This window comes from Triturus cristatus, chromosome 4_1 (genome assembly GCF_964204655.1).
Source record: "Triturus cristatus chromosome 4_1, aTriCri1.1, whole genome shotgun sequence".
NCBI classification, from domain to species: Eukaryota; Metazoa; Chordata; class Amphibia; order Caudata; family Salamandridae; genus Triturus; species Triturus cristatus.
This window is the reverse complement of record NC_140585.1, coordinates 250,280,856-250,308,050: the sequence shown is the minus strand read 5'-3', so window position 1 is coordinate 250,308,050 and position 27,195 is coordinate 250,280,856. Positions and strand designations below refer to the sequence as shown.

Here is a 27,195-nt window from a genome sequence, read left to right as displayed (position 1 = left end):
GAGGCTGGGTTGCCAATGGGCAGGGAGGAGAGGCGGGACTGCGGGGTCCGCGGCGGGAAACCAGGAAGGAGAGTGACCGGGGCAGCGGCGGCGGAGAGTTGGCGAGGAGAGTGGGCAGCAGCAGCAGGCAGTGAGCAGCGAGCGGAGGGCGGTACCTCCGAGATGCAGAGGTCAGCGCTGGTGAGGAGGAAGCGGTGTCAGCGGGAGCAGCAGGCAGGCGTCAGGCAGCAGCAGTGTGAGAGGAGCGACCGCCTGTGCTGCAGCTTTCTCTCCTGACTGTCCATTATGGTCAGCTAGCTACCATTGCCTCTTTCCCCTCTGTTCTCTGTTGTCCATGTGCATGGTCCTGTCCCCTCCCTATTGCTTTCTATGGATTGTTGTGCTGCACTCCCGTCCCGCATGCGCTGTGTGGTGTATTGTGCTACTGCAAACCCTGATGCCTACCCTGTAGGGTCAGTTTGGTGCACCTCTCCATGTCCCTCCTGTCCTCTGTTATCCGAGTCCATGTCCCTACCCCAATTCCTCCTGCCTACCATGATCCAATGTACCATACTTGCGATTGAACTTGGTAAGAGGGAGATTTTGAAAAAAACTGGGGTATTGATTTTCCCCTTTGAGTTACATTGAAAACAGGAGATTGTAGACAGGAGACAGATCAAATAAAGCCCATTTGAGCTTAAAAACATTGGACGTTTCCTGGCTGAAACGGGTCTGTTGGCATGTATGGTTGTACTACCACTGCCTCTTCCTTCTGCACACAATGGTCTATTATATTGCCACAGCCTCTCTTGCCAGTCCTGTATTGTTGGTTTGTTGCCCCTGCCCCCCTTTCCACTGCCCTCCATAGTCTGTTGTGCTGCCACTGCCCTTCCTGCCTGCCCATTGTGGTCAAATTGTTGCCTCTGCACTCTCCTACCTGCCTTCAATTTTCAGAGTCCGTGCCCCTGGCCTCTGCCTCTCAACAGTATCCCAATGAACAACTAGATTGCTAACAATCTAAATTTATTACAAAAGTGTGGAACGCCTGACGTCATCTTGATGTAATCAAAACTGTAATACCTAGAGTATTTCCTTTAGAAATTACATATATGAGAGGGTCTTATTTGCATCAAAATTATGGTTAGTGCTCTAAAAAACTAAAATGAGGACATATTTTCTGAGTTTTCAAATTGCGACAAAGAACTTTTAAATTATTTGTAATCTTTGTTTTTTTATCCAGTTGACCACTTGATTAAATGTTGCACCTAGGGGAGAGGATGTGGTGTTACTTCCAGAGCTGCAGACTTTGCAACTGGGGAACCAGGTTGGAGTTTCTGCTTCAGCTCAACATTCTGTGATTCTGGTCAAATCACTTAATCTCCCCATGTCCACAACCAAAATGAATTTGATCTTGTGTGATGTAACCAATGCTCATGTAAAGGACTCCAATACCGGACTAAGTCTGTACTATATAAAACTGCAAATACACAAAAAATAAGTGTTTTGCACACTTCTGTCATTGGGCTACATGTGGGCTACATCTGGGTGATATTTGTGCTGCATTTGGGCTCTTTTGTCTCTGGTGGCCATCTTGGGAGATTTATTTGTTATGAAGTTTCCTAATTTCCTCATTTACTGCAGTCTCCTCAGTGGGAATGCTTTCAGTTTTTTACTTTGATTCCATCAAGAAGGTATTCAGTTATGTCGCACATTTGCCATAAATTCTGAATGTTAGCACTCTGGTTGCTTATTAGATCACTGTAGTAAAGCTACTGCTCACCACGGAAGACTGCTGCTGGTATTAAAAGTGCATGTTTCAGTCTGCATATCGGAAGTTTTTTAATGAAATAGAAGAGGATTTGAGAAGTCACTCAAAATGTGCCCTCATTTTTCTTTCTTCAGCACTAATCATAATTTCTATGGCAAAATGAACCCCCTCATTGTGTTCCTTTTTAAATTACATTTTTTAATTGTTACCAGTTTATTCCAATCAAGATGGCTTCAGGTGTGCCATACTTTTGTCATAAGTAAGACCGTAAGCGCTCTAGTTGTTCTTAAGAACACTCTGGGACATTCTGTCATTGGGCTATACTTGGGCTACATCTGGGTGATATTTGGGCTACATTTGGGCTCTTTTGTCTCTGGTGGCCATCTTGGGAGATTTATTTGTTATGAAGTTTCCTAATTTCCTCATTTACTGCAGTCTCCTCAGTGGGAATACTTTCAGTTTTTTATTTTGGTTCCATCGAGAAGGCATTCAGAGGTGTCACACATTTGCCATAAATTCTGAATGTTAGCACTCTAGTTGCTCATTAGATCACTGTAGTAAAACTACTGCTCACCAGGGAAGTCTGCTGCTGGTATTCAAAGTGCATGTTTCAGTCTGCATGTCAGAATTTGTTTATGAAATAGAAGAGGATTTGAGAAGTCAAAATGTGCTCTAATTTTTCTTTCTGCAGAACTAATCATAATTTCTATGGCAAAATGAACCCCCTCATTTTGTTGCTTTGTAAATTAAATATTTTAAGTGTTACCACTTTATTCCAATCAGGATGGCTTCAGGTGTGCCCTACTTTTGTCATAAGTAAGACTGTTAGCGCTCTAGATTTTCTTTAGAACACTCTGGGAAGCTGCAGTAGAACACAAAGGAATCAACTGACAGTCTCTGCCCTTGTTGGATGTACATGTTTTACTGAGAATGTCAGACTTCATTCTCACATGACTGAGAAAGATAATGTGAATTTACAGAAAATATGCTCTCAGTTTAGCTTATAGATCACCTTCCAAACCTCTATGGGAAAAGCATGAGAAAATAGTTTTCTCTCAAACATGATTCAGGATATCACAGCAGAAGGCTTTTTCACATGGTAAAATCACCGTAGAACACACCACAATTCCTAAAATGAGTATGGTACCATCAACAAATGATTTATAATGTAACTAAAGTCTTAAAACCTTCTATTAACTACAATGCTTTTTAATGAGGTGCTATCATGTATATTGGTCCTAAGATGGCTGCCAACACTTCTTGGATGAAGTGCTGACAGCCAATCCGATCTCACGATAAGATGTGTGGTTAGGCTCTGCCCAGATATATATGTGATTTTACTTTTGATTTTCTCAGGAACTACTGAACGGATTTTCACCATTTAAGCAAAAGGCACGAGTCTGAACTGAGGACTACCTCTTTGCCAAATTTGGTGTAATTCCGTTCAGCACTTCGGGCTGTAGCTGCGTCAACAGGTCCTATGGGAAAATGCATGGGGAAAACACGTTTTGGGACCCCCCTTTTTTCTCGGCCCCCGCTTGAAGAATCACCATCAGGATAGGAGCGGACCGGAGTTGGCCAAAAGTTTGGAACATTTCGCGAAGATTCATCAATCGACGCCAACGTTATTCCAAATAGAATGTTGCTTATTTCCTATGGAAAATAGGTCCTAACTATAACTACCTACTGGCGACTATATATATAATTGGTCCCTGTAACCTAAATAACACGGTGAGCTCCAACACCGTTGATTATCGAATATACCACATTTGCCACTTGGAGACCCCCCCAACCCATCCCTCCCCCCCAACCCATCCCTTCACCCCCCCCCCGGCAAAGAGTATGGAACTAACTGAAAGCCTACTTAAAGAATGACTCCTTTCAATTAAAACAATGGCGAAAGACAAAGAACCTAAAACCCAAAAGAAAGGCAAAATAAGCAAGTATACAAAAGTGCTTCCGCTATCAGCTGAAACTGACGGAGAGTCCTCAGGATCGCCAGAAAATACAGCCATCCTTCAAGCAATCCATACCTCCAGAGACGCAGAGGTCCACCTTCTGCGTCAAGCTATGCACAATATAGCGGAAAGAGTGACCCAAACGAAAACTCGCATCTCAGAAATAGACTTTACACAAGCTGAATTCCGATGTCAAAGACCTGAAAGCAATCGTGATGGAGGTTGCTTGGAAAGTGAATGATGCAGAAAACAGAGCCCGCAGAAACAACCTCTGCTTCATCGGGTTCCCCGAGGGAAAGAGTACTCCGACCCAGGGATATTTTTGATGTCCTGGTTGCCCGACTCCCTCCCGGCTGAGAAGTTCTCCTCCTGTTTTATCATCGAACGGGTACATAGAATGCACAATTGCTGCCTGGTGCCCTTCAGACCATTAATTGCAAATTTCTTAAATTACCAAGATCGAGACACAATACTTAGTCACGGTGAATACGAGAACTCAAACTTGCCAATGCAAAGGTAATGATCTTTCCCGACTACTCTAGAGAAGTACAGAAGATGAGGCGACCATTTGATTGAATGAAAGTTAAACTGAGCCATGCAGATCCAATACATGCTCTTTCCCCTCATGAGCTCAAAGTTATCTTCCAAGGCACCACACAATTCTTTCAAACCTAGAGGAAGTATGGGCCTGGATAGAGGAGCATCCCGTGGTACACCGGGAAACGAGAACAAATGAGTCGCAATCCAAAGACTCAACCCCACAATGGGAACCCAGACCACACAGAATAAACAGGAGGCGTCTGCTGATGCGAGGACACGACGCAGTCTGGGATCCCAATGAAGGGAACCCCGTACAGGCCAGAGACGCGAGTGTGCGTGGCTCTCTAATGGAGACTTGACTCAAGTCCAAGCTAGGGAAAAACACTCCAATCAGGGAAAAAGTATCCACACAGAACAATCGGATAAGGAATCTCTGGCGGTCACGGACAGTGACCAACTTCTCCTTGAAAATATCACCCGTATGGAAGATCAAGGCGCAGATGCACAAAACTGAGAACACGCTCCAGCAGTAGGATAAGTCATGTTGACAGTTCAGGTAATAGGCGTAGTAAGTGGGAGAGAGTGGGGTGGAGGGGTTAGGGCAAGGGGTCAAAAGCTTTATAGTTGAATTTCTCAGTACGTTTCTAATATAGCCAGTCAGAAGATTTAAGGTCTACAGACTGGAACAGAGGGAATGAGGACATCAGACAGACCGACCCGTTCATCCATTTGTAATCATGAGGTACATGCTCAATGAGTGAGGACACATTCTCAGCATTGATATGGAATGACAATGGACTAGGTAGCAAGATCAAGAGGGGGTTAGTTATTAGATATATTAAGAGACTTAAACCGGACATTGTCTTTTTACAGGAATCCCACCTGCGGGGTACACATTGTGCCTTCATTGGAAGGGGGACTTGTACAAACCTGGCCCACTCTGGATTTTCCCCAGGGGCGTAAGGTGTACCAATACTAAAGTGTTCCAATACTAATAAGGAAATCTAACCCCCCCCCCCCGCCCCCTTCTTCCCCCCCCCCCCCCCCCCGCCCTTCACACAACTAAAAACTGGACAGACCCCAATGGGATCTTTGTCACTGTCCAGGGAACTTGGTGACGACGTGAACTCACCCTAATCAGCGTTTATGCCCCCCACGACTGCAATCCTAAACCCTCGGTGCAATTGCTAAAATATTACTGCAATCGGGCCCATCCACACACATCATTGGAGGAGACTTCAACGATCTAATTGACCCTAGCCTTGACCGCACACATATTGCCGCAAGAACTCTTGTCCCCCACCCCACTGGCGAACTTCTGGGACTGACTAACCTCTGGCTGTAACATCTGTTAGATCATCCCACATTTGCCCTGGAGAGGCTCCAGTTTCGGAAACACTCCTACATTCACTATTTATATGGAGGCTCTGGGGTACGAGACTTACTTCCCGCAACACAGAGGACGATTGAGGCTTGGAAGGGAGCGTAGCCACAGATGAACTGGGGTAAGAAACTGACCAAAGATACACCGCTGTGGGAGGGTGGGTGGTTGCCAGAGCTGGGGAAGCTGCGGGGCTTCAGGGGCTGAGACAGTCTGGATCACAACACTAGGTGACATAAGAAGAGAGGACTTAATTACCTTTGCGGACCTCCAAGCTGAATACCACCTGTCAAATAAGTAACAATACAAATATCTACAATTACATGCTTGGAGGGCTCAAAAACCTGACATTAGATATCCCCGAATATGCTCCACTAGCAGGCCGACTGTTACAGGAGGAGATACCATCAAAGGTGTTCTGGACATTTAAAATTTATTTATTTTAGAGTTTTATAGAGCGCGAACCAGACCTGTGAGGGTATCGGAGCGCTTTACAGGATTGACAAGTGGTAAAAAACAGTCTTAGGAAGGGTGTAAACAATTGGGGTAGGAACAGGTAGATGCATTATACCAGGAAGAAAAAAGGCAGTAGCATATCCTGGATACAGTTGGGATAAAAACAGGTTGATACATTATATGAGAGGGCAGCTGTCTCACTTCCTGGATGGCATAACCAGAAGTGCCAGGTAGGTGTCATCCTGAAGAGCCATGCCGTAATAGAAACAGAAACAAATCTTTGCGGTGATTGAAATGCAGGATAAATAACATTCCGGATAGATTCCTAGCCCTTAGGAGTAGATGGGAGGAAGCCACGGGCTTGGATGGGATGCAGCACTGATGCATCCAAGGGAGGTGGTAATTTAGGTCTGTTTACGGTTAATACAGTTCAAACTCCCACACAGGGTCTACTACGATAGGGCCCGACTCCATAGGATGGGCAGGGCAGAAACGGCCAACTTTTAACGCTGCAAAACAGACCGAGGTAACTTCATACATACCTTGTGGGAATGTCAGCAAATATATAGATACTGGTCATTAATAGTGAAGGAACTAAATGTCATTAGAAACACAGATTCCAATGGATCCAAAGTATATTATCCTATGCATCCCCACAGATATTGATATGCCCAGATATAAACTCCTGCTGAGCAATATGGCACTCATAGTTGCAAAACGTGACATTGCAAAGTACTGGGGAAGAGCAGAGTTGCTCACTGTGGCGGAATGGCGAGCCTGTATGGACTTGTACATGGTAGTAAACTACATACACAGCTAGAGGATGTCCCCAAACGTTTAGGAGAACTTGGCAGCCATGGTTAAAATATTACAACCTGAAGTTGATGGAGGTTGGGACGCATACAGTACACCCCCATACGCAGGACTTGGGACTTGTTAGCAGACTACCTTGTTTCCCAATGTTGTGCAACGCGAGCGGGTCATGCCTAACACAGGGAATGGGTGGGGGGAGAAATATAGGAGGAGGAACTGCTATGATGTAATCTCTGTATCCTTGAAAGTAACAATTGATTGTAATGATGTTAAACCTGATGTGAATAAGACTTATTTGTCGATACTTGGGCTGATGTTTAAAAAAAAAAAAAGTAAAAAAAAAGTGGAGGGTAGTTTGTCCACGGTACCTTACCAACAACAGAGGTACCAGCCATATTCACAGCAAGGGTATTGCTCACAATACTCCATTCACCAACCATACAGAACAGTGTCATCATATAATACACACGAAAACCATCATGAAGATGTCCTCTGGCTGGAGGAGAATCACAGGACACCTCTAGACCCTGCTGATGATCCTTCATTTCGAAAGTCCCAACATAGTTTAATCTAAACAAACCTATTGTTTTACCAACATTCAGCACTGGTCACCTCTATCGCTTCACCACTAATTCGGAAATCCTCTATTCAAATGTTATTCCTTGGAAGAGCATCTCTTCTGACAAATGGGTATTAGACGTAATCCAGCACGTCACACCCTGGAATTCGTTCAAAAGCCTCCGACTTCGCAGAACAGCCCACCGTCATCTGCCCTTACTCAAGCAGGAAATTAGTTTGCTTTTCTGCAAGAATGCAATAGAGGAAGTTCTGTTTCAGTGCAACTCATGTTTCTACTCCAACTTCTTCCTCAACAAAAAGTAATCCAACAAAAGGAGACAAGTTATGGACTTGAGGCTCTTAAATACATCAAAAAGCAACTTTTCAGAATGCTATTCTTTCAAGAAATCCTTCAGCTTGTGGACACAGGACTAGATGACATCCCTAGATCTAGATGCGTACTTCCATATCTCCATTCATGTAAGGCACCGAGAATTCCTACGGTTCGAGGTTGTAGGGTGCCATTACCAATTCAAAATGCTTCCTTTGGGCTACACTTGGTTTCCAGGGTCTTCAGAAAACTGCAGCTGGCGGAGAACACCAACGCCGGGAGAATAAATACACTGCGTACTCGCGAAAAAAAATAGGAAAGTGGTGCACAGATTGTCATTTCAATGGAGTATTGGATTGCATGACTCTATCGTTATTTTGGGAAATCGGCAGGCTACGGATTAATTTGAAACTGATGAATATATTGACTGAAAGACTAACTAAGATTTACCAGGAAGGAGGTATAACCGGTTGAAAGGTGATCTGTGACAATTAAAAGAGGAAGACAGCCCTGAAGAAGTCATGGGGAACATAGATAAAGAATCTTAGTGCATTTGTACCCTTGTATTTTTACCTATGATAGGATCTAGCTTGTGTTCAGGGCTTGGATTTCTTAGGTTATGGATCGCCTTACATCTGAATAAAGGAAGGTGGGCGATTACTCCTTCCCTTGAAGCACAACCAATTGATATTAGATCTGCCACACACATCTTGTAAAGAGTGAGTGCCAATACTAACCCTGTAAATCGTCACCCAATGTCGTGTTCTCTTTACAAAATGCATGGCCCTGGTAGCAGCCTTCTTGAGGATAAGAGTACCAGGTTTTCAGTACCTGGATGACTGGCTGATGAAGGTCCCACTTTTTCCTCCGTAAGAAAATCTACCCTGGCCTGTCGGAGGCTGTTCAGAACTCTGGGCCTCAAGCTGAACGAAGAAAAATAGTCTATGACCTCATCCAGGTTTGCAGTCTTTTGGAGGGCACTACTGGAAATGGATGTGTCTAAGGCTTTCCCAACGGTGGGGCGGATTCATGGCATCAAGACCATAACTGCTTCCCTCTCAAAGAGAAGGTTTACTTTTGGCCAGAAATACAAGTCAGTGTTGGGAATGAGGACATCTTGCATTCTGTTGATATCAAATTGCCGTCTTCGCATGCGACCATTGCAAGAGCAGCTGGACTATCAATGGGTCCAGTGCCAAGGTGCCTTTGAGGACATAATCGCAATAGCCCCGACCATTAAGTCGGCGATGGCTTGGTGGACAGACACATCAAACATCTCTCAGGGCCTGTCGTTCATTCCCATACAACCCCATATTGTTATTACATCAGACGCTTCCCTGGATTGCTGGGGAGCTCATTTGCAGGACTTCGAGATTCTTGGGAAATGGTTCGTAAAGGAGCCATTATCTCACACAATTCTTCTGGAATTGAAGCGGTCTTCCCGGGCCTCCAATCTTTTTTTCCAAGTCTCCACAACTCGGTGTTGGTAAGAAAAGATGACACCGCAACAATGTCCTGCCTAAACAAACCGGGAGGAACAAGATCTGTGAGCTCAACCTCGGCAAATCTGGGAATGGCTGCTGGTTCACAACATCACTTTGAAAGTGGAATGTGATCCACGAGTAGAGAACGAATACGCTGATTCATTAAGCAAAACAGACAAATAGTTCCACAAGTCGGAACTGAATCAGTGGCAGTTACTACAAGTATAGGTACTCCTGACCTGGATCTTTTCACCACTGTTCAGAATAAAAAATGCAAAATGTACGCCAGCAGGTTTCCACAGAAAGGGACTTGGGGAAATGCATTCTAGCTGCCTTGGAGTGGAATGTGTGCCTGCTTTCCCTCCATTCCAAGAGTCATTTGAAAATGAAACAGAAACTGTACCGGTTCCTATTAAAAACTACTCTAAATTCATTTAGAACGTCCCAACATAGTTTCATCTAAACTAACCTATTGTTTTACCAACATTCTTCAGTTAAGCAGCAGCAGAGAGATCATTACGTGTCCGACGTTGTCTTGGGTTTTACTTGAATAGAACCGAGACGTTCAGGAAATCTGATCAACTCCTGATTTCTTTCGCTCCACCGAGAAAAGGGCAGGCTTTGTCACAGGCAGTTATTGCTCGTTGGGTTTCTGCAACCATCTTTTGTCCCGGAGAAAGCAGGAAGACCATTGATTGCGAAAGTGAATGCACATTCTACAAGAAAGGCTGCTGCTTCTTCATCCTTGTTTGCAGGCGTTTCGTTTTCAGACATCTACAGGCCTGCGACGTGGGCTAATGCCCACACCTTCACAAAGCATTATTGCCTGGATTCCGTTAAAAAAAATAGTCACTATTGGGCAAGTGGCGATGCAACGCCCGTCTCATTAATGAGCATACATTTTGGTCATATTCAAATACCCTAATTTAAGATGGTTTATCGCATAATTTTTATCGCAATTCTGTTATGCAGTGTTTATTTTACAGCTTTATGGTTTCTTTATGCTGTTGGTATTAATCTTAAATTCTGTTTTTTTTCCTTCTTCTGGAATTGTTTTGCCTTAGCCGCCGCCATTTCTATTTGGTACTGTGTACTAGTTGATTTAAGCATGTGAATCGATGAAAGATATAATACTTGAGAAAAACCTAGTTACTTACACCCTGGTTCTCCAGTATTGATATCTTTCATACAGTCACATGCAACCCTCCCTCCTTCCAGTTAAGGCTCCCCATTTTAATACCTCTTATTTTACTTATTTAACACTCTTGCTCGAATGCTGGTTTATGGTGGCTCTGCTAAGGATGAGTGCTTCAGGGTCTCTACTCTGAAGTTTGGATGCATTAAAATAATGTGACTTGGCTAGCAATGACTGTTACCAATGTGATTAGTAATGCTTATGTGTTAGCACTGCTTTTTAAATTACTGTTACCGTGCGACTCCCACCAGGAAGATTCAAGCATGTGAATCTATGAAAGATAATACTGGAGTACCACAGTGTACAGGTAACTTTTTTTCTTTTTTAACAGCACTACTGTTGTAAACAGCCTCAACAGACCAGTCCAAAGCGGTTCCTGTACCCTGTGGTAGGCAGGCTTGCACTTAAGTTAGTAACCTGGTGTGGGTTATTTTCCTTGTGACGGCTCACTTGCTGGCATGTGTGAACACAAATGCCTTGATTTGCCTATCTCTGAGGAACCATAAATGGTAGATGCACCCTGTTAATGGGTACTTTTCTACCTTGTGGAGATTTCTTACATCAACCATTGTGCCACAGCTCTGAACAAGAAAAGCCTTCTTTTCTGTGCCTTGTAGTTGCCTTCATGTGGTTCTGTGGGTTGACGCTTCATACTGAGCTGGCCACTGGACCAGTTTTAAGCATAGCTTCAAATTGTGCTACTCAGCATTTTGCAGAAAGTAATGGAAGATGGCTTGCAGCTGAGTTTCATTGCCTTGGATTGGGTGAGAAAGATTTGGTACGCCGTTATCTTCATACTACATATGCAGATGTGGATATTGAGATGTGCCAATTAGAGGATGTCATATTTTCTGCCCCAAAAAAGTCCCAACATTTATTTATCCAGAATATTGGAGTGAGTTTATTTTGGTGCCCGGCTGCAGAGTGGAGGCTTTGACCTTTAAGACTCTTGTCTATCTGTATTTCCGATTTACCTCATTGAGCAGACATTGATGGTTCCTGCCAATCAATCAGCGGTTTGTAGAGTGCAGCTACTTACCTGAAAGGGTCTCAAGGTGCTGGCTCAACTCCTGGAAGTTCATGGTGATGCGTCGAAGAGCCAGGTCTTGAGGTCCTTCAAGAACCTGGAGAGTGTTGGTGGCTGTCGGAGGTGGGGAGGGAGGGTATTCCATGCTTTGGCCGCGAGAAGGAGCGTCCTTCTGCTCTGGTCTTCTTGATGCGTGGTACTGTCGCAAGAGAGCTGGGCTGAGCGGAGGGATCTTTTGGGTGCGTGGAACGAGAGGCGATGGTTCATGTAGGCGGGTCCGGTGTTGTGGAGAGCTATGTGGACGTGGGTTGAGAATTTTAACTGTGATTCTCTTCTTGACGGGGAGCCAGTGTAACTCAGACGTGTTGGCTGATGTGACAGTGACGCGGTAGGTTAAGGTCTAGTCTGGTGGCGGCGTTCTGGAGTCTGCGGGTTAAGTTCCTGTTGTTCCCAGTGTAGAGTGTGTTGCCATAGCTGATGAGGGCATGGGTGGCTGGTTTCCTGTGTTCGAGGGGAATCCAGTTGAAGGTCTTTCGGAGGATGCGCAAAGTGTGGTAGCAGGAAGAGGTGACAGCGTTGATCTGGCAGTCCATTTTGAGTTCTGAGTCCAGGATGATTCTGAGGTTGCATGCATGGTCCGTGGAGTTGTCGTCCCAGGCATCGGGGTGTGGGCCCATGAGGAGTACTTCGGTTTTGTCCGTGTTGAGTTGTAGGCAGCTGTTCTTAAACCACCTGGTGACTGCTACCATTTCTTCTTGAAAGTTGTGTTTGGAGATGTTAGGTTTGTTGGATAGGGAGAGGATGAGTTGGGTGTCGTCTACATTAGATACAATGTTTAGTCCGTGTGATCTGACGATGGAGGCTGATGGAGGACCCTTGGGGGGCTCCGCAGGTAGTCGTTGTGGGTTCCACAAGGAAGGAAGGGAGGGAGTTTTACCCTCTGTGTTCTGCCGGAGGGGAGTGAGTGGATCCAGTCAAGGGCCTTGTTCCGGATTCCTGCGTTGTGGAGTCTGTAAGCTAGGGTACGGTCTGGGACTGTGTCGAAGGCAGCAAGGAGGTCCAGGAGGATGAGGGCCACAGTCTCTCCTCTGTCGAGAAGGGAGCAGATGTCGTCTGTTGCTGCAAGTCGAGGATGTTTTCTTCTAAGAAAGAGGCGAGTTGACCGACGGCTTTTTCAATGACTTAAGCCAGAAACTGTAAGGAGATTGGTCTAAAGTTCTTGAGGTCGGTGGGGTCTGCCGCAGGTTTTTTCTGGAGAGGGTTGATCTCTGCATGTTTCCAGTCATCAGGGAAGGAGGCGTCTCGAAGGTGCAGTTGATGATCCATCGAATCTCGGGCGATGTCTGCGGCTCTGTGGTAGATGTGGTGGGGGCAGGGGTGCATGGAGGACCCAAAGTGGGTTGACCTCATAGTCTTCAGGGTGTCTTCAATGCTGAGGGTAGTTCAGCTGTCAAGTGTCGGCTGCGTGGTGTAGGGAACAGTGGGTGTGATACCGCGTGTAGGTTGTTGTTGTGGAACTTGTCAAAGATGGTCTTGATTTTGTCATGGAAGAGGGCGCGGAGTCTGTCGCAGAGGTCCTGGGAGGGTGGTATGTTGGTAGTCTCACTGTTGGGGGAACTCTTTGATGCTGAAGAGTTCCTTGCTGTTGTGTGGGTGGAGTTTCTGTCCTGGAGTGGTTTCTTCCTTGAGTATCTGATGAGTTTGTGGTGGGCAGTGGTGGCTACTTTGAAGTTGTCGAGGTCTGCTGTGGTTTTGGAGTCCTCCATAGCTTTTTGAGGCATCTGCAGGTTTGTCTAGATTCTCGGAGTTCAGTGGAGAGCCAGCTAGCTTTTTTGGTGTGTGGGTTGGAAGTTTTCTTGATTGGGACGATGGTGTTGGAGCCGTCTGTGATCCAGTTGTGTAGGGTACAGGCGGTGTTGATTGGGTTGTCATATGTGGCGGTGGGAGGGGAGCTGCTGAGGGACGCGGTGAGCTGGTCGTCAGATCTTGTTTCAATCCCTGTGCTGGAGTTGGTGTGGACGTTTGCGGGTGTTTGTTTTGAAGGTGAAATGAATGCAGCGATGGTCCATCCATGGGAGTTTGGAGGTGTGGCTGAAGGTGATGGAGTTTGCTGCTGTGAAGTTAGGGTCGAGGGTGTGTCCTGCTGAGTGCGTGGGTTCTGGTACGAGATGTTTGAGACTGATGTTGTGGAGGTTGTCCAGGAAGGAGGTTGAGTTAGGGTCTTAGAGGTTGTCGAGATGGAAGTTGAGGCCTCCCTGCAAGGTGTAGTCGGTGGAGGTAATGGCTTGCGGGGTGATGTCCTTGATGGAGTCGTAGAAAGGTGAGCAGGTTCCGGTAGGTCTGTAGTTGAGGGTGCCTCGGAGGGTGGTGGACGGGTTGGTCTGTATTTTGAAGTGGAGGTGTTCCATCAGGTCTGTGGGCCTGTCTGTGTAGGCGCTTGTACGGAGATTGGACTTTAGAGCGATGGCGATGCCTTCTCCGGGGCAGTTGGTGCGGTCCTTCCAGGTGATCTTGTCGCCATGCCTTGTTATGCTATTCCTTTATTTATTTTATGTTCCTGCCTGATCACCCTACAGATAACGTCTGTTTGCTTGTTTCTTGAAAGGTTTGGTGTGTATGTTCCTGGCGCAGCTTTTGTTGTTTCACAGTGGGAGTTCTGACTTTCTTCATGGTATCAGCAATTTAGACACAAGCGTTGTTCTGTTTGTCTCTTGAGCTTCTTTACTGTTTCTGTGGTGGCCATTTCGCCCTGCAGGGTCTGAGATTGGCATACTCTCAGGCTGGCCACTTATGCTTATCTTCTACCCATACAGGCCAATCCTGTATGTTTGCTCTGCTTTTCTGCTAGGTGATGTCAACCTTCTACATTTGTCAGTCTATCACGCTTTCATCTTTCTTGCCCCGTCTCCCCCACCCATCCTTTCCTACAGGATGAGCAGTTCCACAGGCTGCCTCCTAATTTTGTTAACTGGGTGAAATCCGAGATGGATAGACAGTTTTTCAATGTTTTTTCTGGGGCTAAGAAAGGCAAAACTGACACCAGGCATCTGTTTTACAATGGCGGTCTTGGCATGAAGCTGTTTCACCTCTTGGCCAGTAACTATCCTTCTTTTGGCACTCATGTCTACTGCATGGTGGCTAAAGCGGCTTTTAGGCTCTGACTAGGGGCATTGTAGTACTAATGCTTTGGGTGGTTAGTTGATTTATATTGCATAATTTTCAGTATCTTTCGATTCCCCTCTATACTTCTCAGTTGGGTGTTGAAAAATAAGTTACAGGCGCCAGTGTGCCAGGTGTTCCCATGTGTAGGTCAAAGTTATCACTTCGAGGACAGGCGCTGGAGAGCTCTTTGCGGAGGAACCAGCATTGGCAAAGCCAGTAGGTCTTGCCTATGTGAGAGCCACTGGCTTTGCCAATGTCTTTTATTCATGTTGTACAGCAGCTTTGCTGCTGTTTAGCATAGATAAGTGTTAGTGGTGCGGCATAAAGTGCCATAGAGTATTCTTAGGAAGGGTCTTCCTTGGCGAACGTGCACTGTATTATGTGACCCACAGGGACGATATGTAATGGTCACTGGCGAGCTGGGAGGGAAACCGCTCAGGCTAGTATCTGTCTATGGGCCCAACGTAGACGAGCCACATTTCTTTAGCAAGGTTTGGAGGCTAACAGAATCGCTATGGGGGGTGGGAAGGATTTCAATGTGATCTTGGACCTCCGCATGGATCGGTCTGGCGACTCTCTGCCACTCCATCTGAGGGCCGCAGAACAGCTGCAGGCCATTATAGATGACTGAGCTAGTGGACATTTGGTGACGCTGGCAAGCACACTACCAAGAGGGCACCAGTGTCTCTGCAGCGGGCCCTATACATGGTCTAGGATGGTTTATTGGCTCGAGTGACGTGGAGACGTGGGTATTCAAGGTTGCATACCTGGCCAGGTCTCTCTCCGTTCATGCCCCAGTCCTGCTGGAACTCTCGCTGCCTGTCAGGATGCACATGCCTTTTAGCTGAAGGCTCCCCACCGGCGCACTACGAGACCAGGTATTTGGAGAGACAATCTGAACCGACATAACAGAGTACTTTGAGCTAAATTGTGGAACCGTTGACTCTGTCGGTCTCGTGGCAGGCCTTCAAGATGGTGATCTGGGGTAAGTGCATCTCCAAGCAGGAAGGCGTGCTGCGAGCGCTCCGGGGAGACCAGCCTGGTGTTAATTAAAGGGAAGATAGTGGAATTTGAGGAGACCGCGCACAGAGAAACACACTATCTTGGCAAAGAGGCATGTGCACGATGATACGGGGAGGGGGACCAGGCTGGTGAGATTCTGGTGGGCCTCCTGAAAAAGCCATGGGCAAGTGACTCCATAAGCCAGCTGTACACTGGCGACTATGTGATTGTTGCCGGCCAGGAGGCGGTGGAGGCAGAAATGCTTGCATTTTATGCCTCGCTGTATTTGGCACAGCAGCTGTGGATGTACCCGGATCTGCTTCCCCTTCTGGAGTTGATTGGACTTGCCTGGCTGAGTTTTGGGCAGCGCAGCTATCTGGACCATGCATTCTCCGAAGAGTAGGTGATCGGGGGGATTCAAGCCATGCCTGGCGACAAGGCCCCCAGGCTACGGACTCACGGCTGCGTTCTACAAGGAATATGCGCCGCTTCTTGTCCCTCACCTCCTCAACATGTACAAGTAGTCATTTAAGCATGGTAGGCTGCCCCCCTCTCTTTGTGAGGCACTAATTGTCACCATTCTCAAACCAGATAAGGATCCGCAGTTATCCGATTCCTACAGGCCTCTGTCTGTTATTAATCTTGATAATAAAATACTTGCAAAACTTCTGGGGGCCAGCTTGCTTCCCCTGCTGCCGGCGGTACTTGGGCTCTACTTTGTCCCCATGGTAGAGTATCTCCCATAATCTCTGCACCTTTTTTGCGACCATGCAGGAAGTGGACTGTTCTCTCCCTGCCATACCTTCCCACACTAACTTCCAATATCGGCATCCGCCCCTTTTTTCTTGAAAAAAATCACCCTATTGTTTTCGGCCCAGACAGCAAGACTGAGGATCAATGGTCAGGTGTACTAGACTGTGGTGCGCACTCTCCCCCCTCTTGTTAGCGGTGGCGACGGCGCCGCTTGCGTCCAGGCTCGGGCAGCACCACGCTCGATGTGGCCTAGACTTCTCTCTCTCCCCCAGCCACCCCCTCCACCCTCTGGAAATTATCCGCTTTGGAGGCCTTTCGGGTGTCACTGTAAGTTGGCGGAAGTCCACTGTTTTCCCGCTCACACCTGTCACTACCCCATTACAGTCAAGTTCCCTCTTAAATGGGCGGAATCCCCTTGCGAAATATCTAGGGATCTAGGGATCTGGCTCAGCTGAAATATCGATAACCTCTGGAACTACATTTATTGTAAGCTCATAGAGTGGCTGGAGAGTAGACTGAACAGATGGAAAACCCTCCCTATATCCCTGGCAGGTCGGTTGGCCATCGCCAAGATGGTGATCCTTTCTAAATTTTTGTTTGTTAACTTGCCGCTCCCCCTCACACCTGCATTCAGACTGCGACTGCCCTCGAATTTGATATCTCTGGCATGGGCGGGAGCCCAGTATCGCGTGGGAAATTTTTGCCATTGCCGTTTGAGCAGAGAGGAATGGGCGCCCCCGACATAGAACTGTACTATAACTGCGCTCAGGCCCAATTGGGATATCACTAGGTGTACCCGACCCTCTTAATGGTACACACCGCCCCGGAGAGTGACCAGGCGGATCCGATCCCGTTACACATGGCGCTGTTTGGGCCCCAGAACAGACCAGAGCCAAAGTCAACATGATTAGCTGCACAGAGTGGGCATGGCAGGAGCTTCGGCGTAGAGCGCTACTGGAAACAGTATTTGCCCCCTTGATACTGCTCTCCAGGCATGCAGAGTTGCCCTTCACAGCTGAGGCGGGGGTATGCCAGAGACTGCGGAAACTAGCTCCACACGATGGGCCGGGCGTTCCCCAACGGTGCCTGCTACCATGGATGGGGTGGTTGGGGAGGATCACATAAGGCTACTGGATAGGCTGGCATACTTTCAGCTCCGAGCGATATTACGCGCACGCTTCGAATCCTTCCCAGTGGCGCCACCAAAATTTCAGGTGCTGGAGGAGTTCCTAGTGAATCCATCGCCACTGAAGCTCATTACTCATCTGTACTCTGAAATGCAGCGCACTGTGCCGATACGTGTCCCCCCTGCGCAGCGTGAATGGGAGAAGGTCCTGGGAGGTCCCTTCGAGGTAGGCACATGGGCTTATTGCTGCGCGCAAACCAGGGAAATGTTGCCTAATTACAGGCTGAGGCTTATTCATTTTAAGTTTCTCCATAGACTTTACAGGACTCCTGTCTCGCTGCTCAGAGATGGTTTGAGTGAAGATACGAGCTGTGTGCGCTGTCGAGAGCTGGAGGCCTCTTTCCTGCACTTGGCTTGGGAGTGCCGAGATACTGGGAACGCATTTTTGATGTGCTGGCTTCGATGCTTAATGATGCAATTGAATGCTCTCCTTTGGTGGCTCTCCTGGGGTATGTGCGCTGGGTGTCTGTGAAGCACAGGACATTGGTGGCCATGTTGCTGCTGCTGGCAATGTGGAGGGTGCGATCTGCTGGGGTCGCAGGTGCAGCCCGCAGTTGAATGAGTGGCTTAGAGACGCTGCGTTCTGCTAAGTCAGTTGTCCCATTACTGGAAATTATACCCGTGCAGTGGCTACCAATGATCATATGGGAACCACTGCAAAGGTATCTAGAGTCTCGCCCCCTTGACCAAAGGGAAACCACACCAGAGGAAGCACCAGCTCTGTGAACTGATCAAGATAACCAATGGTGTGAGCGCCGCGCCTGTGCTACGACTGGCACTAGCTACTTCCTAAGGGCTAGAGAGTAGTCATTATCTTCCTCCCCTCATCTAGTTCCCCCTCCTCTCTCTTTCTCCTATCTTCTTTCTGCCCCTCCCATGGGGAGAGCCTGGAGCAGTAAAGTTCTTACAGGGCAAATAGTTTTGATAAAAGACAGTGGGACATTAAACGTTTCTCGTACTGCCGCTCAGAAATGCGATAGTTGATCACTGCTTGATACTTTAGTTTCATTCTGTCCAGGCCTACCAAATATAGGTCGTGAGTCCTGTTCTTGTATTTTGCATACTTTAATAAAAAGACAATTTAAATAAAAAATTAAAAAGTGCAATAGAGCAGAGTGGAGTAGGGACCTGGCAGAGTAGCGCGTGAAGTAGCAAAAGCATCAATAGACAAAGCAGATGATGTGAAATAAACAGAAATAATAAGTTGTATGCCTGTGTTATAAAAAGGAAAGCATGTTGCACTTCCAGGGATAATACCGAAATACTTGTAAATAAAAACTAGGTATTTGCAAAAATATGGTATTCTGTGGGCGAGTTGTAAGCCCACTGAATTGTAAACAATGGCAACAACACGGCGCATATGCTGTGTGGGTGAGACCTAAAAATTACAGGATCCAATCGGCCCTGGAGTTATTCATAAGATGAGAAGTCTGTGGGTAAATGTATCTACCAGGAATATTATTACCAAAGGTAAGTAGCTTGACTTTTTGAATTAATCCTTCGATCAACATTGACAAAATCGTTGTCTGGAATTGAACGAGGGGCCAATCCCCTTTTCATCTGTCACAAATTGTTCTACATGCCCGGTCACAAGCTACAGAATAGCAGTTTCTACTCCTTCTCTCAAAAGATAATCAATAGAGAAACGTGCTATTTAAATAATTGTGTTGTGCAGATAGAGCTAACCTGACGTTTTCTGGATATCCAATGTGGCTTCTGTTGTTGCCCTAGATATAGAGTATCTTTACGGAGTCCTTTGAAAAGTAACATGAAAGGTAGTTGCACTTCGTGCAGTTAGTAGTGGTGCATTATAATCTGCTGTATGGCACTAGAAAATAGTAAAATACTCCTAATCAGTACACACCGAACCCAGGTACAAGGAGTAAAATAGTGTTAAACATCTTGCACACTGAGTTGGTTTCGGAAAAGAAAAGGTTGAAAGAGTAGTTTGTGAACAGGAAGTGTATAGACTAAGGGTGGGTGAAGTTGGCGGAGTATCACTATGCGGAATTCTGCGGAGTTTAACAAACTCTGTGACCTCCGCTCAGTAAGTCAGTTCTGTCTCATCCCAATTAATAAAACTGAAACCTCAAATTCCTTTGGTAAAACAACAAATAACTGTATTTACATGCTAAAATGCATATAGTCATCTCACAAAAGTGAAAATTAAAATACAGCAAGCATTGAGAGAGGTGGTGATTTTGGGGTCCCCCCTAACCTAGGAGAGGACCAAGCAGATGCCTTGAACACAAATAGCACATCATGCTGAACGATTCGGTGGTAGTCCCATCCTCCTAGGACGGGGGTCTCCAACCTTGTGTAGTGTGAGCTACTTCTGGTCAGTGAAAATCTTAGTGAGCTACTAAACCCTAAGCAACTAGCACATTTTTCCGAGAGACCCCCCACGCCCAGTTTCATTGACTTTAAGCCTAATTTCTTCAGAGCCCATACTGTGGTTTGAACAAAATACTTAAGCGTTCCCTAGAAACACTGAAAGGAATGAATTTGTGTTGTCAAGACGCTTCAAAACCTTTCAATTGATAGCTTCAAAATCCATTACACAGAGACAGTCAGTGAAATGTTAGATAAGACAGAGGACAAGAAGGTATGAGTCACAGGTCATCCATAATAGTAGGCAGAGAAGTTTAAAAGCCTTTCACTTATTACTACACCACGCTATATATTTGCCTTTGCATGAATGTGAAAGCAGTTCAGTGCAGGCAAGCACCTTGGATTTTTGTGTTGGCTGCGACCGTGCTTTATAGCAGGAAGATTAAAAGCGCGGTAGCAGCACAGTGCAAGCAAGGACTTTTAATTTGAACGTGGGGTGCCACTGTACTTTATTACTGTTGGTTAAGACAAATGTAAAACACGGTGGCAGCCGATGTTAAAATCAAAGGTCCGTGCATGCTAGTCTAAACCAGGCCTTCTTTAAACAGCTTTCACAATCATCCTACGGCAAATATATAGCGCGGTGTAGTAATCAGTGAAAGGCTTTCACTGATTGCTACACCGCGCTATATATTTGCCTTTGCATGAATTTGAAGCTGTTCACTGCAGGCAAGCACTGGCTGCCACATTGGCTGCCACCGTGGTAACGTTCTGTGCCTGCAAGGACCTTTGATGTAAACTTCGGCTGCTACCGCGCTTTATTCCTGCTTAATGTAGATGTAAAGCATGGTGGCAACTAATGTTAAAATCAAAGGTACTTGAATGGACTTTCACGGACTAATCCGCTTTCACTGACTTCTGTGCGAAGGCAAATTAAAGCGTGGTAAAGTCAGTGAAAGTGGATTAGTGCAGGCAAGACCCTTGCATTTTACCATCGGCTGCCACCGCAGCATCGGCCCAGTGCCTGAAAGGACTTTTAATTTTAATGTTGCCTGCCACTGCGCTTTAATACCAAAGGCGGATCTAAAGCCCAGTGGCAGACAACGTTAAAATGAAAGGGCCTTGCATGCACCAAGTCGATTTTACCGACTCTGCTATTGCTCGGTCATGGGCCAACTTACCTCACAGCAGCAGCTGCTCCGGGAGGCCCAAATGGAAAGTAAATGAGGAGTGCGGTGCCAGCCTTGAAGATAGGTGGCACGTGACTAAGAGTAAAAACGTCACGTTCTTCAGACTGCCCTGCCCCAGCTAAGCTCACTTCAGCCAATCAGAGCTGCTGGTTTGTGTGAGGGTGGACAAGGGCTGAAAGCTGTGAAAAACAATGAAGGGAAACAAAATAAAATGCTGAAATGACGTCTCAATATAGATAGCAGCGCGAGCTACTCTGAGGGTAGGTCGGCGAGCTACCGGTAGCTCGCGATCGATTGGTTGGAGACCCCTGTCCTAGGACCACCACAAGCACAGTTATGGGCAAAAATGCAATCCCAACCAAAGGCCCTGCAAAGCATTATGGGACGAGATTCCTAGAGTGCAGTGACTATTATAGTATCCAATATCAAAACATTCCTCAAAGGGCTCAGATGAGAGCTAATACTATAATATTCACTGCACTCTAGAATCTCGCCCCATAATGCTTTGCTAGGCTTTTGGTTGGCATTTTATTTTTGCCTATAACTTTGCTTGGGGTGGTCCTAGGAGGATGGGACCACCACCGAATAGTTCAGCATGATATGCTCTTTGTGTTCAAGGCATCTGCTTGGTCTTCCCCTAGGTTGGGGGGGGGGGGTGGGGAGGGGGCAAAATGATGCCGTCTCTCATTGCCTGATATTTTTCAAAGTTCACTTTTATGAATTGGTTATATGCTTTTTAGCTTGTAAAGGTGAAGTTATTTTATCAAAGGGTTGTGAGTATATTAACTTACTCCGCTACATGGCAGACTGAGTTTTTGCATGAATTCCATGATTTCAATATAATGCGTAGTTAACAATTCTCCGCAACCTCCACTACTGGAGAGGAGTTCATTGCCCGCGGTTAGTATAGACTGGAATCCTTTACGACACCCTCATAATGAGCCCGAGGTCTGTGCCCTGTCTATTTGCTATTGACTAGACTAGCTTTTTTAAAGTGAACAAATTGTAATATGGTGTGGCACCTGTAGCCAAGATGTTAAATTCCTGGCGATACCAAAGAACCTAGATCATGTCTTGGACCATATTCCTATACAGCAACCATGAATGTGTATCCAACGCCCATATTGTTTGGGGTCAAGGTCAATGTGTATTTTATCCTTGGGGCAAGTAGGCCTAACCCCCTGCAGCACAAACCTTTTGACTGCCAGTTTGCAGTACCACATTATGTATCAGGGAAGGGCTCTGTCTGCAGCTAAGGTAATATTTTTGTCCATATGTTAATGCTGGTCAAACTTGTATATATGGTTCATTATTTGAAAGCCTTTACTAGTAGGTTGAGCGCTCTAAGTAAATGTTGTAAGCTCTGACTGCACTACTGACCGTGGTTCCAGTATAAAAATGTGTACCCAAGTTTTCAAAGGTTAGCAGTGTGAGGGAGGCTATGTATAATGCTCCCAGAATGCTCTCTGGTTTGATGCAAATATTTGCAGAAGCTTGAAAGCAAAATTGATTCTTTGCTTTCAAAATAAAATGTTCATAAAAAAATTAAAGCAGAAAAAAAAACATTTTGCTGAACTACTGTACAAATTCAGGTACCATTTCTTTGCAGCATCATTTACTAACGTGTTGATGCATGCTAGTATTTCCCAGAAATATTCATAATGGCAAATCAGTGTAACCAGTTTCAATATGATTTTGGGAAACCGAAATAAACAAGCATTGGCTAAGCCAGTAGGTCTGAAATTGATGGTCAGCTTTTTAGTTTGGTCAATGTGGGACTTGTTTTGGCATGGCTCTAGTAAAACCTGTTTGGTGTGGTAGCTGGCTGGCCCCCATCATTATAACAAACATTTTCACATGCAAACAAAGAGGGGTCGAGGCAATAGAGTCCCGCACTTGTCAACAAAGGTTTTGGGCAAATTATAATATATTACTGGTGGTGCAATTAACACAAATTATAGCCCCTCTATACTACTAAAGGAAACAAAATTTGAAAACATGCATTATTAGTGGTTCAGCACTCAAGAATGCATTCTAACAATCATTGGCAGAAGCAAAAATAGTTTTTGGTCTCCAAAAGCACACGCTGCCACAGTAGTTACTGGCACTGAACGAAAATACTTTGTGTGCCGATATGCTCCTTGTGAAAGAGCAGAATGCTGTCACTCACTGTGAAGCCAGCCGATACAGAGAGAGGGAGACAGAATTCTAATAAATAGAAAAGGTCCTGGTCAACGCCAGACCAAATTAGGGGCCCAATTATTAAAGAAAGTCTCAAAAATGCACCCATAGTATGTGTCCTTGCATTAAGTGCAGCTATATGGCTTTCGTGAATTCCCAAGAATTTACAGAAGTAGGACAAGCAAAAGTACTCCTAGAAAATATTTGTGAACTGCATTTTAGCGTGAGCAAATATGTAGGTGTAGATTTGCTCATGCGAAAATCTGAGTGTTAGCAAGTTCACTTTCCCAACTCTGGAAGAAGTTTTACATCTGCCATTGTGAGGAGTAAATTACCAATATTTCTCAGTATGGGAAAAGATTAGAAAAGAGTTGTTGGAAAACATGCAAGTTAGGAGGTTTGCCTAGACTCAAAAGGGCATTCTAGCCCTGGAACTATTGCTTTCCACTACCTTCAGCCCCAGTATGTAGATCTGCGAAAAGGTGGCAACATAAGGGGATTGCAATTATTCAAACACTACTATGAGCCCTGGCATAATCAGAGAGGCTATATCAGAGCTCTCATATAATGAGATTGCTGCCATGATTTGTCGCTGCGCTGCATGGCACCAAAGGCACAAGTGGATTTTGTACAGGACAAGTAGATTTATGAAGCACTCTGCCCCATGGACAAGTATATATTGTATTCAATTTCACACCCCTGAGCAACACTTTGTTGAAGTAACTTTACCACATTTTATTTAGCCTCAGATATTTGGCAAGTGCTGGTAAATCTACTGTTTTTGGTTTTTCCATGTCGCGGTGATTGCATGAAATAGGACTTGACGTACCTGCGCAGTTTGAGAATAAATGTAATCCCAGACAAGCTGATGGTCTAAACATCACAAATCTGTTAAAAATGTTTCCGCAGGTGCAAAGTAGACCGTGACAAGCTAGTTTCTTTTTATTATTTCTAATCAACTCTTTTCACCCACCCAGAGCCTGAGCAGACAGTTTTGTGGCTTCTCAAAAGGGAAAGAACAGATCCTGTGTTAGCAAAAGGTTGGAGTCATTGTTTTGTTGCCTAATGTGTATGCAATTAATCTTATCCATCTTCTTCTTCTTCTCCCTCCTCTGACAGAAACGATCCCCGTCTCCTCCTCCACAGACTGGCAAGCCGCATTTGGGTTCGGCTCATCCAAACCGCAGGAGGATGAACTGGGGTTTGATCCCTTCGATATCACCCGCAAAGCCTTAGCAGACCTGATTGAGAAGGAACTGTCGGTCCAAGACCAGCCCTCCCTCTCGCCCACATCTCTTCAGAACCCCTCTCCTCACACAACTGCCAAAGGCCCTGGCTCCAGCTACCTGCATCCCACTGCACCCACCAACTCCCTCGGCGGCACGTTTTCTGTTTTGCCACAGCGGTTCCCACAGTTTCAGCACAGGGCGGGTTACAACTCGTTCAGCTTTCCAGGCCAGGCAGCCCGCTATCCTTGGATGTCTTTTCCTCGCAATAGCATCATGCACTTGAACCACACAGCAAATCCAACCTCAAATAGCAATTTCTTGGACTTAAATCTCGCGCAACAGCACAACACAGGCCTGGGAGGGATTCCTATAGCAGGTAGGTGAAACCAGGGTACTGCAAGAACATGCAAGAATTTTTTTTATTCTTCGTTCCTTGATTTCCACTTCTCTGACCCTGGGGCATAGGGCAGAGTGAGGCTTGTAGAGGTGTTAGCCTGAGGGAGGGTTTATCATATGTGGATTTTTTGTAATGCTAAGTGTTGATGGAGCACTTATGAATCAGGTTTCACAGTGCCTTTTAGTCAAAAAGTGATAGTAGCAGACTCGGTCTTACTTGGACTGCACCCATGGTTGTAAGCTCTCATTTTTGTGAGTTGGAACTTGGTGTTTAAATATTAAAACTAAAGTGTTGAACGTTTGCTGCGGGGTCTCCCGTTCTGCAAACTTGCAACTGCAGAGCACCTTTTAGCCTCCCTTTAGGTGAACCACCCAATTTATCCATCTATATATTTACCAGTAAACACTTCAGAAAGACCCTCAATGTCCTGATTAGAAACATGAAATGTTTTGATCAAGAGGGACTCTACTTGATGATCTTTAACACAAAGAAAAAAAACTTATCCCGAACATAGTCATCCTGTAACGTGTATTTCACTTCATTTTATTTATAAATGTAGGCCTTGCCTGAACGTTTTAAGTGACGTTTTTGTATTAGGATTCCTAAAAACTGGTTTACGCTAGTTGTTACTTACGGAAGCAAGAGAGAGGATCAGGGTTTTGAAAAGTTATGAATATTTTTTGCTTGTGCATTTTAATCATACTGAAGTTTTATGCATGTTAGATTGAACGGACAAAACATTTTAATGTTTGAATAACCGTTTAGAAAATGATGGTGATTTACAGTGAAGTGATTTGATGCTTCCTACATCTCAAATCTGTATCTCGTCAGTGGATTTAAAATGAGACTACAGGATCCAAGGAACATGTGAAAAATATTTAACTTTAGAAGTAGCAAGTAGATACGTAGCTTTGAGGCATTGTAAATCCATCACTAACTTAATGATATGTTAGTGAGTCAGTGTGAAATGGTTCATGCAGGTAAAAAGCAATTCTACTGTCGGTACAGCAATGCAATATTTATAGTCTTGGATGAAGAAAATTGTTTATAAAGGCAAACTTTGTTAGCTCCTCTCACCTTGACATCTGTTAAAATGAACTGTTTGATGGATACCTTGTTTAAAGCTAATTTTCTTACAGATGAAAAATGATCTAAACTTTTTTTGCCACTTCTGTGAGTACCCTACTCTTCATATGGTAATTTCCCACCAACATGAAGTGTTTTGACAATAGAAAAAATATCGGCTGACTTATTTATTAAGCTTATAAGCTCTAGAAAGTCTAGCAAAGTTTTAGACCTAGAAATTGAATGAAGCAGAGAATATTCTTTAAACAAAAGCGATAGTGGTTGGACACTGCTTAAATCTCAAAATTATTCAGGAAAATGTGCTGCATGTTGTTTGCTCACTTGACTCCGTCTGGAGAATTTGTTACTCACAATGTGATACAGAACCTTGATCAAACTTTGCTTCCTGTGTCCTCTTCCTGGGCCGTAGTACCTGTGTGGTGCTTCATGCTGGTGTAAGTTCAAGCACAACTTAAGTTAGAAAAGATGACTGCAGACCCAGATCCTTATTTAGGCAGTTCATGCCACATGTATGCGACAGGCTGGCATGCTAAAAGGACCTGCCCAGTTGAATCCAAGCTTTTTTTCCCAGTCATTTATCTGGAGGAGTGGGAAAAATCAGAATCCTGTAGGACAATTAACCAATATGCGTTCTTTCCACAGATGTGATCCTAATTAATTGACACCTTACTTTATGATTCAACAACTTTGATTTTCTGCAGTCTTTTGAGAATCCAGGCACAAATGTAACAAATTGGAATGATGAATTGTCATTGACTCGATTTCAGCTCCAGTGCACTGGCTCAAAAGAGCCTTTAAGAAGTTACTTTTGATAATATATTTATCTACTTTCAGTATGCATCTAAAAGGAAACACTGATACCTAATTTAAAGTAATATGCCTGGGGTTGCTTGTATTTCGGCCCAGCGTCCATCATATTTTCATCCCCTTAATTGCTACACTTGCAGAGTCTTTTGTTTCATTTACTGATTATAACCGTGTGTGTTTTCTTGACTCTCGATCATTGATCTTGGTCCACATCGTGGTTTACATGTTAGTCTATTGATGAAAGTAGGGCTTAGGCTGCAGTGCATTGGCCCTCTGCTCTCCTGTCCGTTTCTTTGCTTTCCACTATACTGTACACAGTGGGAATGTAAGAGAATATGATTTAATTGCAGCCATAGTATATCAATGGCAGTCTGTTAAGTA

At 45.2% G+C, this 27,195-nt stretch overlaps 1 protein-coding gene across 6 annotated transcripts in view; it reads left to right on the top strand.

Moving 5' to 3' along the window:
• CNOT4 (CCR4-NOT transcription complex subunit 4) overlaps positions 1–27,195 on the top strand; it is a 753,420-nt gene that overhangs the window by 587,559 nt on the left and 138,666 nt on the right. For 4 of the 6 annotated variants that reach the window (XM_085651989.1, XM_085651990.1, XM_085651988.1 and 1 more), the window contains exon 11: positions 24,415–24,900. The exons of the other annotated variants lie outside the window; for them this stretch is intronic. In XM_085651989.1, coding sequence (XP_085508115.1) covers positions 24,415–24,900 — 486 coding nt within the window. The remainder of the gene's footprint in view (positions 1–24,414; positions 24,901–27,195) is intronic. 6 annotated transcript variants of the gene reach the window in all.